Genomic DNA, 17,358 nt, shown 5'->3' with positions numbered 1-17,358 from the left:
TAGGTACTTGTAAGCTTCTAGCTGCAAAAGAATTGCATTTTGTACTACAATCATAAACAAGACACACTAATGCTTCCAGTTATTGTTTCTTTTGTTGTTTTTTGGGTTTTTTTTGGTTTTTTTTAGCAAAATACTCCTAATTCTGCTAGAGAAAAGAAACAAATCCAAAAAAATCCAAGCATATTTGATCAAGAAATGGCTCTCCTAGACAATATGGGAGTAAAACCAAATACTAGCAAAACAATTTATATTACAATGCATCAAAATACAAAGGCAAATGTTACTTGATGCTCTGCATAAAATTTAAATTAGTATAAAATCTGCAAATGCTTCAGTCAATTGTTGTTTGCTTCCATCATTTCCAAATTACAATCAGTCTATGACCATGTCACTCACTTCATTTACTCAGCTTGAACTATTTTCATTTGACTCTTATTTATGCATCTTTGCTAATTTAATGTAATCTTCTGATTGTCATTCAACCCCAATATGCCTTGTTATTTATGCAGTTTGATGCCTTGACGTGCTGAATAACTGATAATCAGCCTGCTTAAATCTCTTGCTGTTCTAACATTTTTACACTTTGCAAAACTGAAATACTGCAGCAAGGCTGTTGCCCATATTGCTCCATTCAAGTAAAATCTGTTTGGCTTCATTAGAAGACAAGGACAATATCCAGCATACAAAAGGCACACAAATAACTGCCCACAGCAGCTTGCCCTTGCAACAGAACCACCCTGAGGAGGCTACCCTGTCATCTTTAAGTAAAGGGGATACTTGGACTGTAGTGGTGTCTCCCCAGCCTGAAACAAGGACTTGCAGAAAAAACTGCAGAGGAAACAGTCTGAGATTTCTCTGTTTCTAGCCAACAGAAAAAAAATGGGAAAAAAAAATAATAATGAAAAAGAAAAGGAAATTCAGACTTTCACCTAAGTTCACCTAAGAACTTTCTCAAGTTCTGGCAGGACTGCCTCCTACGCTGCATAGGTGGTTTGCTCAACCTCCTCCCATTCTTACATGTTTTTTTTATTACAGCCTTCCTCCGTATCTTTCAGGTTTTTCTCCCTTCTCTCCATCTCACATGCTTCCCTTCAGGGTCCCCTCAACACCCACATAAAACCATGGAGTTACCTTGCCTGACTGTTACCATGCTGGGGGCTATCTCATCTACTTAAGGCTGGAAACTCTTTGGAGCAGAGACTGTCACCAGTCTGTGCCTGTACAACTTCTAGCAGAGAGTCTTCTTTTGATCAGTCCTCTGGCAGTAACATGATAAGCATGGTTAATAAAGTATCTGTCTACACTCACACACAGGAAGGCTGTATGAGAACAAAAACAGGTTCAGCTCTTACAACGCTGAAAACGTACAGTTAAATCCATGACACTTCTACCAGCAGATGACCATGTAACAGCTGGAATACTTAGTAGGAAATAGCAGTATGACTTACTTTGCTCTCTTGGCCATTTCGTTGCCATCCCAGCGGGGGCTGTAAGGGTAATTCTTCTGGGCCTGGGAGTACAGCTGGCCACTGTTAGTGAAGTGGTAGACAGACTGAAATGTCAGGGTTGGTTGGTCTCGAGGAAAATAGAGGGGTAAGTCAACTGAGAATTAAAAAGAAAAAAAAAAAAAAAAAAGAGTAAGAAAATACATCGTGGCATTTTTTCCCTCTTTTACTGGAAACATATGGTTCTGTTCTAATGATTTAAAGGTGACAGAAAAGGAGAAATTGTCAATTACTTCTAAAATATACTTCTCTATTTCTTATAAGTAATGATTCCAACATACTGCTGTATGAGACACTATGGGTTTTTATCATACCGTTTTTGCAAAGCACATAATTCTAAAACTGGTTAGCTAGTGCATTTCCATGTTTATCACAATATTTACATCATGACTGTTTTATTATAGAAAAAATAATAGAGCTATTTTCCTTTATAGTAAATTTTTCCCTTTCCAAAATTCACAAAATACATTCTGCTTATGGTTTCCATTCAAAAACCATATTTCTCTATCTGCTTTAGTCAATTCATTTTAGTGCTTCCATGGACACCAGAAGCACTATCATCCTCATTTTACAGCTGTCTGAGACCTACAGTAGTTAAATTATTTGATAAAGGATGTAGAAAGATTCAGTCACATGAGTTGGAAAAGATCTCAACTTGCTGTCATCTGTCAGACAAAAAACACCCACAAAACCAAAAACACACTGCGAAGTCATTAATATACAAAATATCTTGCTAAAAATAAAAATCAGAACCTCTTAGTTCCCTCTGCTTATCACTGTCTCATGATCAGTCTGACAGACCAATAAAATAGTCTACAACAGTTAATAATATGGTCAGAAAAGGTTTTTTTAACTTAACTTCTTGATTGCTAGATTTGTAGTTTAGATTTTCTTGTTCTACTTTTAATTTCAGAAGACTTAAATCTGTAGTTAAATTGACTTATGACAACAGACTTGAGTTATTTACATCAAATGTCTAATACCAAAATGATCAGAAGAATGTGCATTTCTTTTAAAGGTGCAACACTCCTTTTATAACGCATTTGCACCATATTTTTTGTTATCCTCCAAATCACAGTTCTTTAATTCTGCACAAGGAAAGAACATGGCAATGGAACAGTAACTCCCTGTAAATCTTTAAGAATTTTTCCTACGGCTGTAGAAACGAGTGAAGTAAATTAGTAAGGTTATAAATCATTCATATAACCCTGGATTCTTACTACTCTCTGACATTTCATAATCCTTTTTAAGGAGAAGGGAAGACTCCTCAGTTAACAGGTTGTCATAGCTGAAGCAGGAATCAAAGCAGGTAGCAAAATCAGTATAAGCAGAATTTGAAGAAAGAAGGCACATTATAGGACTCCACCCATTCTTAGGTGGAACTGGATCTCCCCTCCAGTACACTTGGTTATGCATTGTTTTCTACTTTTAAATGCTTCGTGGAACAGTGATTCCAGCACCTCCTTTGAAATATCTGCTCACAGACTGAACTATCACTGTAAGATAGATAGGTTTTATTTTTCTAAATCCCATGCTATCATCCTTCTAGTCCCTTCACTTTGCAGTTTTCGCTATCATGTCTGAAGACTTGAGCACCAGCCAAACCGTAGCTCCTTTCCCCCTAAATTACCCTCCAAGCTCCAGAAGTAAAATTGTTTGTAGCCATGAAGTATACAAAACTGAGTGTGATATTCCATCTGGAATACAACAAAATACAACAAACCTCCATGGATGACAGTGTTTGCTCAGTTCATGAGCAAATGTAGTGTCTGAGCTACACGTGATAACTCCCAGAGTCCTGGTGACTCAGCTCACACAGCAGCTTCCAGCAGATATTTAAGGAGTAATGACATGGGCAGAGTACTGCTAATTTGAGGGCAGATCTCTGCTATAACACGGGTTAGACTCAAAGATTGCTCTGTCAAATTCCTCTTTATAACATGATTATTAAATAACAACCCTGATAAACAATGGTGTATCGAGGCCATTTATCAGCAAGCAAGCTGTCTCCTCCCCTTGCAGATGGTATGTGTGTGCTGCAGCCTCTCAAGGGCTTCACCATGGAAAAGACTATGAAGCAAGGGGACAGGCTCCCCATTTTGTTGTTATAATATACTACTGCAGCTCTGAGTGCTTAAACTCTGTTCCTCTAGTACATATATTTCCTTGTTAAGTACTAACCCGTTAAAGGAAAGGCACTCTGTGCCTTTGTGTATTTTATCACTGTGTGAAAGGAATAGCAAACTGTACCAAAATACTCAAGTAATAGTTCGATCCTTGTATCTAACTGTTTACTTGAGAATTTCTGACTTTCATTAACTTTTCTTTGAAATCCTTTGTGTACATACCAGGGGCAAGCAGCAACAGTTTTCTTCCTGTTACCTAAAACTAAAGGTTTGCACTTAAGAGAAAATACCTAGTACTAGAAATGCTGTTTAAGTGGATAATCAAGACATTGCTATCACTACAGAGATGCTTCCATTCACCACAAAAAACCTTTATTTTATAATTTTTTTTTCCAACACTGGTAAGCACCAAAATATAACAGAAAACATCTTCTTTTATTAACCAAAACCTGTACAGGAATTTTCAAGAATTACTTACATTATACTGCAAGTGGTAGTGAAAAATTTGACCTGCCTTTGATTTCTAACGCTACCCTTCACCTACAATGGTCAAACTCCCTTTTTTCTAACCTAAGTGTTTCCTTAATACAAGGTGTGAGATGAGTATGGACCAAGTAAAAAAACCTGTCCCTAATTCTGGAACACAACCACACCTAAAAGACCAGTAAACAGGAAATAGGCTTGACTTGTGAAGTGCTATACGTATCTCAAGGTAGCCAGCTATTATTTCAGCAGTAGAAAGGGAAGCAAGAAATCACCTGCATCACAGTGGATGCCCATCCACTGACAACTGTGAGCACACAGAATACTTGTATTTGGGGTGAAGAGTTTTATTGCATGTAAAAAATAAGCAAATACCATTGGTAATCAATGCTAGCAAGGTGTTTTAAAGATAAAAGGTCAAATCCTGCTCATAGTTGCGCAGGTTGATACAGAAACCTTTTCTTTTTACATGGTTGTAGAGGGAACCTGACTCTCAATCTGTGCATCAATACAAAATGAGACCTGTCTTCATGCAATATGTAAGGTGACAAAGTTAAGTGTTATCATAATTACATCCCAGAAAACATTTACACTTTATTATGAAAAAAGCACCATGGTAAAAACCAGTGTGCCGCTTTGTAAAACAACACCTGAACTAGGCAAACTACAAAAGCACACTTTGGTTTGGCATGCTAGTTACCTAAGAACTACAAAAAACATATTCATGCTGAACACAAGTACTATTTCCAAATAACAGCTGACTCACACAGTACCCTGGTGATATGTCTGCAGAAAATAAGCAGATGACTCATGTCTGTAAATTCCTGAAAGTACCAATAGACCCCTTGCTTAGTCATCCTTTGCTTGGATGCTGGGTTCACGAGCTCTGTAAACTATAATGAGGGATATAGCTCTTAGAAGAGCTCTCTCTCCCTTTTTTTCTTCTCCTCTAAACAGTGCAAATTACTCCCTAAAAATAACTTTAATCTACGTAAGTGAGTCACTTCAACTAGCAAGCTTCTACAAGTCATGCAGTTCAGCGGTAATATTTGGTTATAAAGGTAAAAATCTTGCTGTCAAACCCAGATTTAAAATTAAAATTATGTCAGAGGAAGTCCCATTTATCCCTTCTCTAACAGAAATAGAAACATTTCCTTTGGAAAATTTAAACAATTAGCTCATTCAGGAAAGTAAAGTTTTCTAATTCAGTTCCATACTCAAAGTAATTTAATCCTGATGATTTCTTACTTTGGCTTTCCTAAGCATCACACTCCAAATACATGCAGAGCTCAAAGCAGCAGACTGGAGAAAGCAGCCAATTCCATAGTAAAACACTGCTTACTTCTATGTTACAATTTACACATCACTTTTTAAAAGTCAAGTTTTAGAAAGCCATAATTCAGGAAAAATCATGTCTTTATTAAAGCTCTACATGAGCAGAACTCAGAGGGCTGTTTTGGGTAATTAAGCATTGAGTAAATTCTTTGGTGATCAAACCCTAATTTTCCCACACAGTTCATAAGAAAGCAAAAGAAAAAGGCCTTGCTTGTTAAGCATGAGTCATGTTATAAAGAAACTTAATTACAGTTTATAAATAGTTGAAGTTGCTCTCTTCTTGAAACATACGAAACTATCGAGCAGTAACACACAAATTTGCTTCTTTTGACTTAGTTAGCATTTACTGCTTACATCTATTCAAAACAGAGTTATCTTAAAGCCAAAATCCCAATTCATTAATAACTATAAAACTGTGCAATGAATCAGTAAAGCTTAAGTGTTCATTTTCTTAAAGAACAACCACACAGAGATCTGGAACAGGTTACCTAGTTTGTTAAGGTTATGTCAACAACTACAGAGTTGCTTTCAACAGTCTTATTAACTAAAATAATACCCATACCATCTCATTTTATAGCTTTTTAAACAGGTTATGAAACGAGGAAGGGATGTCTTGGCAAAAGCACATCCCAATGCTGCTACGGGGTTTTTGAAGGAAAAATGCTCAGAAGAAAAAGACAGGTTTACCTTGCCTTTAAGTACTGGAGAGAAGAAAAGGAAAAATGAAACCACGCCTGAAATGCATGCTGACCAAATAAATATTTCAGGGCACTTAGGTGACAATATTTAGGAACTTTTCCTTATACTGTTTCCCTGTTCTAGAGAAAAGGTTTATTAATCCTTTGCAAGACACTAGATATATCTAGGTAACTTCACAGAACTCACTATTTACTCACTGGATGTTAGGCATTGTTTGAATGATTGGATGATACTGGTTATTTTTTAAACATTCTGGATGCTTGAAAATGTGGCAGTTTGTTGCACCTGTAATTTGTTTTGCATTCAAACACTGGCTGATCTGGAGATTTCACTGCTAAGATTTCCACTTCTACAAGATTTCCTTGTCTGCACAACCTTAACTGAATCTCTACTTGCTGTATGGAGCAGCCTTCAAACACAAGATAACACACTATTCTTTCCAGTTCAGTTCCCAGGCTGGACAGAGCTGGCCAAAGGAGATCCTGTTCTGGTTTGCCCTGTTTGGCAGACTCCAGCCCTGTGCACAACACTGCAGAATTTACTGCACAACACTGAAGCCTTGGTCTGATTAAATATCTATTCATTTCTGCTAAGTTTTTCAGTGTGATCATTCTAATCACCGTAAGATATAATAGCTATGTAAAATATTTTAAAATATTGTTTCATAGCACCTCCATGAGTCAAGAGGCTATTTAGGGATTCCAGACAGGGAAGGAAGGAACAAGGAAAGGACAGTCAGTTTGTCTACTAGTGCCAAGCACCAGCCCATGGAACGCAATTTTTCTGAGATGTAAATAGTATGTACTACTTCATATAGTCAAACATGACTCCTTCCAACATTGGCTGCTGTAGTAGGTATTTCAGAATCAATGATTACTGGATATGTGAAAAGTTTTGTTTCAATTATGTCACCAGAAAAACAAGAAGGGTACAGGAAAGATGTGCTAATCTCAAACCTCCAGAGAACACTGAACAATCAGCCTGATACTATCTGTTCTCTTCCCGAAATCCCCTGACTCACTCCTTATAATCTGACTTTTGGCCAGAGACTGCCTCTGCACTCAAGTACTTCTCATGTAGTAAGTAATGGAAACAGGAAACACACATTCCAGGCTCCAGAACTGTCTCTTATTAGTATATATTCATAATTTTTTTGCTTGTTTTTTTTTGGATCACTGAATTTCACATTCTTGCTGCCTTTACTTGCAACTGAGCTCATGCTGCTGGGAAAAACAACTTGATTATTTGAATGCACTGCCTCAGACTGAAAAGTGCCTTGAACACAGAAATTCCAGTACAGAAGGCCTTTCAGGAATCGTATTGCTCTCTGAACCTCCTGTGATACTTGAATAGTTTCAGCCACAAGCATCCTGGGGACTGTAGTGGCAAGCACAAATTTCTGTAGGGCAGGATTTTAGGCTATTTTGCATGGTGAATCTTTCCTTGCCTCTTCTGTGCTGAAGGCCTTTAGCCTACATTGTACTGGCAAAAAATGAAAGGGTGAATTTGGCTCAAAACACGCAGAGAATTACAAAATGCCACAGCTATCCTGCTTTGGTGTGTGATGACATAGTCTTGCAAGAATGAGAGAGCAAGGATGACAAATAACATACCAATGGCATTAGAGTGGGACCTCAGGTTAACAGAGAAGTGTCACAGGAAATTGAATTTGTTAATTTTTATTAGGGCTAACATCCTTTCTGGAGAAAACTGGCTACTTGCAGGAAAATGCTATTTCGAAATCAACATTTCAAAATTTCAAATGTGAAATGAAAAGCTGTTAATGGAATTTTAGCTGAGACACTTTATGGCACTTTGGGTGTGTTGGTAATCACAGCTCTTTTTGAAAAAACTAAGTCTGCCCTTGCTATAGGAAATATCCACCCCATCAGCAAAGTGAACACATGTACAGTAAATGAGTAAAATTACTTATATACAAAACACTTCCAAATAAATAGTATGAAAATACAACTAAATAGTACAAAAAAAGGTGGGTTTTTTTTCTTAACTGCATGAGCTATACATCAACTCAATGTACAATATTAAACAACTGAAGATAAACATTGAAATCTGATTATTATAATGGAAAAATAGCAATGCTTGGGACTATGACAATTTACATGGATATACGAAATTCACAGTTCCTTGTGAATTTGGAAAATGGGTCTGGCAACAGAACTCACTAAGGAGCCAGCTCTGAACTGCGTTTGTATAATGACTGATTCTAAACAACGTAAGATCATCTTGACGTTTATCAGAAAGTATAAAATTCAAGAACGGTAAGGGAGACCAGTGGGATGTTTAGAAGATAAGGTTATTAGAAGGTCTTTAGGATGAATATAGCTGGGATAAGAAAGGAGGAAAATGCTGAGGAACCTTTTCTTTAGTACAGGTTGAACACATTACTGAAAGTGCTGACAAATGCCCACTTCACAGTAACTTCAGCAATGTTCATCAGGACATTCATGAGTGCCTGAATGAGTCTAATTTTCCTTATTTTTTCCTTTTTTTTTTTTTTAATTGAACACAAATAACTTCCTGTTATTGTCAGTCCATGCTCAATTTGAAATAAGAATTGGTTCTTTTTTTCAAAATTTTAGCACCAATATTATGTCCCTTTCCCTAATGTGTCTTCTGACAACATCACATCTATGGAAATGGCCAACTTCAAAGTCTCAGACACAGAAGTGGCTACCTTTAATTCCAGTCCTCTTAGACAGCCCTGAAATATTTCTGAAGACTGGAAACAATAAACTGTGAGGAATTAAACTATTCCAATACATTACAGAGAGTAGATCTGTGTACCTGTGGATACTTCAATGAGACTAGAATAAATTTATCACTTAGTTCTCTTTGTTTTGGCTTGCTAGTTGCTTGGGGTTTTTTGTTTGTTTGTTGTTTATTGTTATTTGGTTTATTTATTTATTTTAAAATATAAACTGTAACCCGTTTTTTTTTGAAGAGGCCTGTATGACACTGTTGTACCCATCTTGTGGTTCTCATTCCACTGATAATGGGAACTAGAATATAGTGTGGGCACCAATGGCAACTAGATTTTTGATTAGTATTGTTTTGATTTTCTTTCAGTGTAGTCAGATGATACAGTAGTAAAAATATCCCATGTCTTTATTATAACCTGTATCTCTCTTTTTAAATACTCCATCCTTTACACAAAACCAGCATTTAAAAAACATGTGACAAAAATAGTTTAAATAGCTTAAGTTACAGTCATGTGCTGCAGACAGTCTCTAATTCTTTGTTTAGTCTTACAGAGGAACTAAGTAACAGATCAAATCAAGATATTCATCAAGCAATTTCCAGCTATGCAGCCAAAACCCATGAAAAAGTGATGTAATATAACCCCAAAACAGCTTTAAAATGTCTTATTGTTTTGGATGTCATCACCCACTTCAACTATGTCATATTGTTTTGGACTTCTACAGCAAGACTGGACTACCTCCTAAGCTATCCCATGGAATCACAGAATCATAGAATCATCAAGGTTAGAAAAGACCTTCAAGATCATCAAGACCAACCATCCATCCTACAACCCCTAACCACTAAACCATCTTATGAAACACCACATCTACCCATTTTTTTAACACCTCCAGGGACACTGCCTCCACCACCTCCCTGGGCAGCCTGTTCCAATGCCTCACCACTCTTTCTGTGAAGAAATTTTTTCTAATATCCAGCCTGAACCAGTGGTGCAACTTGACCCCATTTCCTCTTGTCCTACCACTGGTCACTAGGGAGAAGAGGCCAACACACACCTCACCACAACCTCCTCTCAGGTAGTTGTAGAGGGCAATGAGGTCTCCCTTCAGCCTCCTCTTCTCCAGGCTGAACAGCCTCTCCTCCAGCTCCCTCAGCCTCTCCTCGTAAGGCCGGTTCTATATTGAGCCCAAAGAAACAGCATAATGGCCTCATGGGTCTTTTCTTTCTCTAGTTTCTGTAACCATGATTATCTTAATTAGAAGAAAGCCTTTTTTTTTCTTACCTCACTAACTTCAGCTTATGACATGTATTTCACTTTATTTTTACTCCAAATTCTCTAAGATCTTAATTCCCTCCCCCTTCCGTTTTTGTTTCCTTTTATTGTTTCTGCTGTAACAGTTTCTATAGTAACTTCTCTAAGTGCTGATGAGATTGAAGCTACTAAAAGCTGCCTCTTCTCCATCTGAATTGCTTGAAGCTTACACTTTAAACACAGTTACAGTTGTGATAGGCATAAAAGCCAAGCCGTGCCCTTTCTTGGCACAGGCTGGTGACCATCATATGTTATTGGTGGAGAAAAGGCAAAATCTTTTCCTCCTGCTTTCCCAGTTCAGATGCATTGCTAAACGCTGAAAAGTTCTACATTACTTTCCAGCAAGGCAGGAAGACCTCTCAAGTATGTTTTCACCTGAAGAGCAGCTGTGCAAAACCACGAGCTTCTCTCACTGATAATTTATTAAACTTATGAAGCTTGTAAATAAGTTCTTTTTCTTGTTTTAAACACTGCCTGGGATTTGAAAGGAAAGTGTTTAATTTAATTCTCAGCTATGATCAGTGTGACATTATCCTGCAGGTCAGAGGAACTCTTGCTGACACAAAAAGACCCCTTGCTGACACATGCTATCTTGTTCTTTCAAGCTCTGATCCACGCTGGCTTACAGCTTTCAAGTCACAACAGTGTAATCCTGCCCAACCTAACCATACAACTAAGTCATTCCAGATTTTCTTAAAACTAAAATTAAACCCACTCTACCGCAATACAGGCCCATTGCTTCTTCCTACTCCTGAATGGTACAATTTATCACTTTTGCCCTTGATGCCAGCTTTCACAGTTCTCAAGGCTTATCACTCTAGTGTCCTATAATGATCTAAAGAACTAGTTTGTGAAACACAGTCTTTTAAACCATGCTTTCTAGACTACTAGTAATTTTTGGTGCTTTCTTGTGAATACTCCATTTGAGAATGAGGCAATATAAACAGCAGGATCACAACTCTAAGCTTCAAGGAGCCACCTTTGGGGCATTCAGGGATCTTGCTCCTCCCACAGAAGAATCCTACAGGATAACGGTCCTGGAAAAAAGAGGGGTCCAAGCTCAAGAATGGTTCATCCTAAGGAGCTGAAAATCAAGCCAGAGGCCTGCATGGATGAGCAAGAATCTCCTGACAAAACTCAAAACCAAAAAGAAAGCACATGAGATGTGGACACTCTTTGAGCATGCAAGGATCCATTTCGGATTTTCAAAGTTCACCTCAAGTTGAACCTGACAAGGGGAGTTAAGGACAACACAATGGGCTGCTACAGGAACAGCAACAGCAAGAGGAGGACTATGGAAAATGTGGGACTGCTGCTGAATGGGGCAGGGGAACTGATCACAAAGGAGACAAAGAAGCAATTTAAGCAACCCCTCCTTCCCTCATTTAGACATTTAAGTATCTTTGTGATCAGTTCCACCTCTAAATTAAGGTGTACTTATCATCATTCAAAAGTAAATTACAGTTATCTACTTGATAAAAGGCATGGAGCCTTTGTGTTCTAGTGTTACATATGGATTCTCAGCCAAAGCTTACTTTGATGACAAAGTAACTGTCATCATGGAGAAGGCCGAAGGAGATAGGAAAAAAGGATTCTGAAAATCTTTCTTTCCTGGATGCAGCTCTTATTTTTGGAAATTTCCTATCTCTAGTAACATGGTGTTCATGGTCCATTTTTCTTCTGAAAGCATTGCCTGATACTGAACTCTAGGGCTGATCCCTGTTAAACCCATGCTCACCATCTCCCTTCTAGGTTGAAAACAAAGTATTTCCTTTCTACGTGCTATTATGAGCAATTTTCAACTCACTGTATCTCACAACTTTAATGTAGTTCTCACCTTACACAAAAACTACCTGTGAATGCCATGTGAGATGATGCCAAAACGTGCAGACACAAACATAGACATAGGGTATGAAGAAAAAGCACCATGACTAGTACTAAAGCCTCAGCTCTATTCATGACACTGTAACCTAGTCACTTGTTTTAAAAAACTGGGTGGATAAAATAGGATTGTATCACTTCCCTATCTCAGGCATCTTTTCTTAGAATTTATTAGTTATCTGCCATATACTTCAGCACACAGTAGCAGTGCTCTAGATCTATTATCTATTAGATAAGAAAAAGCAATAGTTCACTCTTCTGAAAAGCAGAGTTTTATATGAAGTCATTACAAAACCTTTCAGCCCATTTGGAGGAACATCAATTAATATTTGCAGCCATATACTACAGTTTTAAAGGTATGGCAAATATGTATGTTTCTCAGAAATTAAAAAGGTAGCATCCACAGCAAAGTAACATTTAAAAATGTTTTACCAGTCCACCCATGTAAGGGCATCATCAAATACTTCATAGAATCACAGAATGCTAGGTTGGAAGGGACCTCAAGGATCACCTTTTTAGGTAACACTATAGTTTATATCAGATGGCTCAGCACCCTGTCAAGCTGAGATTTAAAACTGTCCAATGTGGGGGAATCTACCACTTCCCTTGGGAGACTATTCCAATGTTTGATTGTCCTCATGGTAAAAAATTTACCTCTTGTGTCCAACTAGAATCTCCCCAGGAGCAACTTGTGCCCATTACCCCTTGTCTTTTCCATGTGACTCCTTGTAAATAAGGAGTCTCCATCTTCTTGGAAGCCACCCTTTAAGTACTGGAACATGGTAATAAGGCCTCCCTAAAGCCTTCTTTTCTCAAGGCTGAACAAACACAGCTACCTCAGCGACTCCTCATATGGCAGGTCCTCCAGTCCTCTGATGATCCTTGTGGCCCTTCTCTGGACCCTCTCCAGCCTGTCCACATCCTTTCTATAGAGCGGGGACCAAAACTGAACACAATGCTCCAGGTGTGGTCTGACAAGCACCAAGTAGAGCAGGATGATGACTTCTTTATCTCTGCTGGTGATGCCATTGTAGATGCAGTCCAGCATCCTGTTGGCTTTCTTTGCCACTGCAGCACATTGGTCACTCATGTTGAGCCTGTTATCCACCAACACCCCCAGGTCCCTTTCCACAGGGCTGCTCTCCAGCCAGGTGGATACCAGTCTGAACTGCACTCCTGGGTTGTATGTTCCCATGGGCAATACCTTACACTTCTTCCTGTTGAACTTCATAAGGTTCCTGCTAGCCCACTCCTCCAGCCTGTCTAGGTCATCTTAGAGGCTGGCTCTCCCTTCTGGAATGTCAGCCTCTCCACTCATCTTGGTGTCATCAGCAAACTTCATCAGGGTGCTCTTGATCCCAACATCCAAATCACTTATGAAGCAGCACTGGGCCCAATACTGATCACTGGAGGAGCCCACTTGTGATTGGTTGCCAGTTTGAGGAGGAACTATTTACTATCTCCCTCTCGGTATGGTCTATCAGCCAGTTTCCCACCCACTGCACAGACCACTTGTCAAGGCTGTAATGAGTCAGTTTTTCCAGGAAAAGTCTGTGGGGGACTGCATCAAAAGCCTTGGAGAAGTCCAGGTAGACAATGTCCACCACTCACCCTGCATCAACCGAGCTGGCTACTTTGTCATAGAAGGTCATCAGGTTTGTCAAGCACCATTTGCCCCTGGTAAATCTGTGTTGGCTTTTCCCAGTCATGTGCTTCAATTGACTTGTGACAGTTCCCAGGAGGATTTGCTCCATGATCTTTAGAGAGACTGAATTACCTGGGTCCTCCTTTGAACCCTTCTTACAGATGGGGATGACATTAGACTTCTGCCAGTCCTCAGGGACATCATGGAAAACCTAGTTCTTATCACAACAGTTGTTTCCTGTGCATTTAAAATTTTATGAATTGCCTTGTGTCCCTTCTCCCTTTTTTAGCAGAATTTTAAGTATTAACCCAAAACTAGTTTACAGTGAGTGACATGCTTACAATATGAACACAGAGAAACAGAAAAAGAGGAAAAGAAAACCTCTGTTTTCACATTCACTTGATTCCATTATGAATATCTAAATACGGACAATCTCATTCAGCTCACGTACAAATAAATACCCAGAATGGAATCAAAGTAACACAATGTTTAAAATACTTATAATGATAAAAATTAAATTATCAGCTTTCAATACAAATTAAAAACTAAATGTAGTTGGCAGCATCCCTTAGAAGAAAAAGGAGAAAAATATGCAACAGAGAAAAATGATCACCAAAATGCTAATTAATTTTCCAAATGTTTTAATTCAGTCCTAGGATTAGCCCTTGCCTATGACTACTTAAACGCAGAACTGTACACCTCACTACATGGGAAATGTCAGAGAATGTTTTGTGGTGATTAAACAACGCACAAAGTATTGAAGAGACCTCCTCTGCTCAGGGTATATTTTGGTGTAGGCAGAACGACACATGCTCAGGAACTTTCAAGATAAAATTCAAAGAAATATACAGTACCAAATAAAAGCACTGAGAGTCAGAGGAAAAGACCCCCCCATGAGAGACATTTATCTGCTTGCTGAACAGTCAAAAAATTACTCCCAAGGATTAGATCCAAACAGCTTTTTACTTCTGCCAGCAAGTTTAACATCACTGGGGTTTTGTTAATCTTCATTTTCTCATTTAGGAACAAAATTACATCCCTATACAACCTTTTCAGACCTTTTTTTATCAGTATTGAATGTCTCATACTGGATCCTAAACCACGTATTTTGTTATGTTTGACATTTCTGCTCAACTATCCTGCTTTCTTGACACTACCAGGCACCACTCCACTGTCCTATGACTTTTTATTCACATTGTGTTCTTTGTTTTTTTCCTTCTCTCTTTGTTTTCACATAGTCATAAATACCCATTTTCATTTAAGGAACAACTAGAAGAATAAAATAAAAGCACTATATACAGAAGTGAAAACACCTCATCAGATAAATGCTCAGGGAAGGGAGCTAATGTAAATATTCCACTCAACACTTGACCCTTTTTCAGGAGATAACAGGGGCAGACAACAGTTTCTTTTTCCCTACCTTTTCTTGAAGATGCTTCTTTTTCATAATCAGACTAACTTCCCTGAAGAAGTAGAGCTAATGCAGTCTTAATTTCATCAAAAGATTTTTTTCCTGGAATTTTAAGTGTTAATTGTGATGACTGCCAGGCACTGATATTGAGGAAGAGCAGCAACTCTTTCAAGTTACCTTGTTTTCAGCTTCCAAAAGGTAGGTAAGTAAACCTTACATGACTGAAAACTGAACCAAAATATAAAAAAATCTCTAAAACTACCAACCCCACTCAAATGGTTCATCATACTCCAGTAGCACACAGGATTCATTGAGCATATTCCAAATACATTGAATTCTGTGTCAAAACAACAAACATTAGCTACTTCTCACGTTTACATTTAACAAGATCAACAGGTCCTATGTAATAGAGATGGCTCTATGGTCAAAACTACAGGCAGATAAAGATTTACTGAAATATTTACAGGAATGCTTGCATGAAACAGACTCATGTTCTGGGTTTCAAATTACTCAGATAAACAAGTATTTCTTAAACATTTTTGTTATCTCAAGGACTGTGAGTTACTGTGGTAGGCATGTGATTTTTCAAATAGGAGCCTGCAGAAGCAATTTCAAAAAGAATAAATACAATCTTAGATGAAAGAAAGTACTTCTGTCTTCTCACATAAGCTCTCCTAAACCCAAATAGCAAGCACTTAGTGATCAGACACGCATCCATCTCAGAAAAATCCTCTATTTAAGACTTTCAGAAAACTCTTTGCTAGCCATTTACTACCACAAAGTCTAATTTGTTTATTTAAACAGCTGCAGAAGGAGTAGATGAAGGAGCTGACAAATGCTCATCAGCTCTGTTCTGTTATACTTTCCAGAGGCAGGGCACTCTCCTTTAAAGGGCAGGTAACATCTTAAACTACATCAGGTGCCTGAAAAATTAACATTTACCTACATTCCAAGGATTACTGTTGCTGTACTGGATGATAAGAACAATATCTGAAACCTAATGAGTGATTTCTGCTTGGAAAGGGAACTGATAGAACAAATTACTTCTTCCAAGCCATTTTGTTTATTTACAGTGAGTGGGCACACATTCCTCTTTCTCTGAACACTACTGGAATAAACTGCACCTTTGTTAGCACAGCAGTGTAAACTTGTCTTTTCAGCTACTAATGATCTTTTCCAAAATGTCCTATTGAACACCCCCCACCTGAGCCTCATCTGACAAACATGGCTATCAAAAATTCTGTGTGGTCTTTATTTTCCAAGCAGCTTTCTGAACCTGTGGACAGATGTGCTAATCCAGATCCAGAAGAGGTTTGTGTGATTAAACCCCAGTTATTTAGCTCAGGCCATCAATTCAAACCATGCAAGTTCACTGCATTGGCACAAATGGCTCTGCTGACAAATGTGTGCAGATAGCAATATCCAAACAAGAATGTGTCAATAGTCGGCTTGATGACTTCCACCAAAAACCCCTGAATCTAGAAGTGGGTGTCTGCCCTGATGCTCCTATAACCCCAATAATGCTCTTGGCCCTTTGCTTGCTTCTCTCCTGTGTATAAATGTCCTCACTGAGATGCTGACTACTTCAGATCTATTCTCTGACAGAGGTAACCATATCACTTGCACAGATAGGTAAAAGGGTAGACAAAACCTTCAGTTGGCAGCCCCATAGGAAGAAAGCTTGTTAATTAAACTGTTACATGACCAGCACATTGGACCTCCTAGATCAGTGGCATTACCCAAGATAGAAGCTGAAATCCCTTGCAGTTAACCAAGGTCACTGGCAGCAAGTGTTCCCACCAACTTCAGCTAAGTCTGAGATCCCACACAAACTTAAGCTACAAATGCTGGCAGCTTCCAACATTCTGCACTCCCTGAAATATCGTTCAAAGAAACAAAACCTTTTTAGTTTACTATCTGTCCTTTTCAAGATGTCTTAAGCAGATAACTACTAAGACAAGCAGTGTTTCATTTGTTATTGCAACTGGTCAGACTTTTGTCAATGTCCTTTGTGTTGCTAACCTAAAGTCTATATACAGATTGCCCAAGAGTCCTATTCTTGTCTCCAGACCAATAAGGCTACTTCATTCTTAATTGTGTACAGATAATGTAACTAACCTATGTTTATATTTATATACTGAATAAATATACAGAATGTATGCAGGAACAAGAATATGAAGAAATATCTATCTCCAAAATCTAATCACAGCTGATTTACAAATGAGAAAGAGATCACCAGTATA

General features: G+C 38.3%; 1 protein-coding gene across 1 annotated transcript in view; it reads right to left on the bottom strand.

The window, feature by feature from the left end:
• Positions 1 to 17,358, bottom strand: part of BRE (brain and reproductive organ-expressed (TNFRSF1A modulator)) — a 170,871-nt gene that overhangs the window by 21,464 nt on the left and 132,049 nt on the right. Inside the window, exon 10 of the mRNA XM_010004931.1 lies at positions 1,449 to 1,602. Within this exon, the coding sequence (XP_010003233.1) occupies positions 1,449 to 1,602 (154 nt within the window). The remainder of the gene's footprint in view (positions 1 to 1,448; positions 1,603 to 17,358) is intronic.

The sequence above is a fragment of the Chaetura pelagica genome, unplaced genomic scaffold (assembly GCF_000747805.2).
Source record: "Chaetura pelagica isolate M959 unplaced genomic scaffold, ChaPel_1.0 scaffold13, whole genome shotgun sequence".
In the NCBI taxonomy this organism is placed as follows: Eukaryota; Metazoa; Chordata; class Aves; order Apodiformes; family Apodidae; genus Chaetura; species Chaetura pelagica.
Note: the sequence above shows the minus strand (reverse complement) of the source record. Positions and strands in the feature narration are given on the sequence as shown.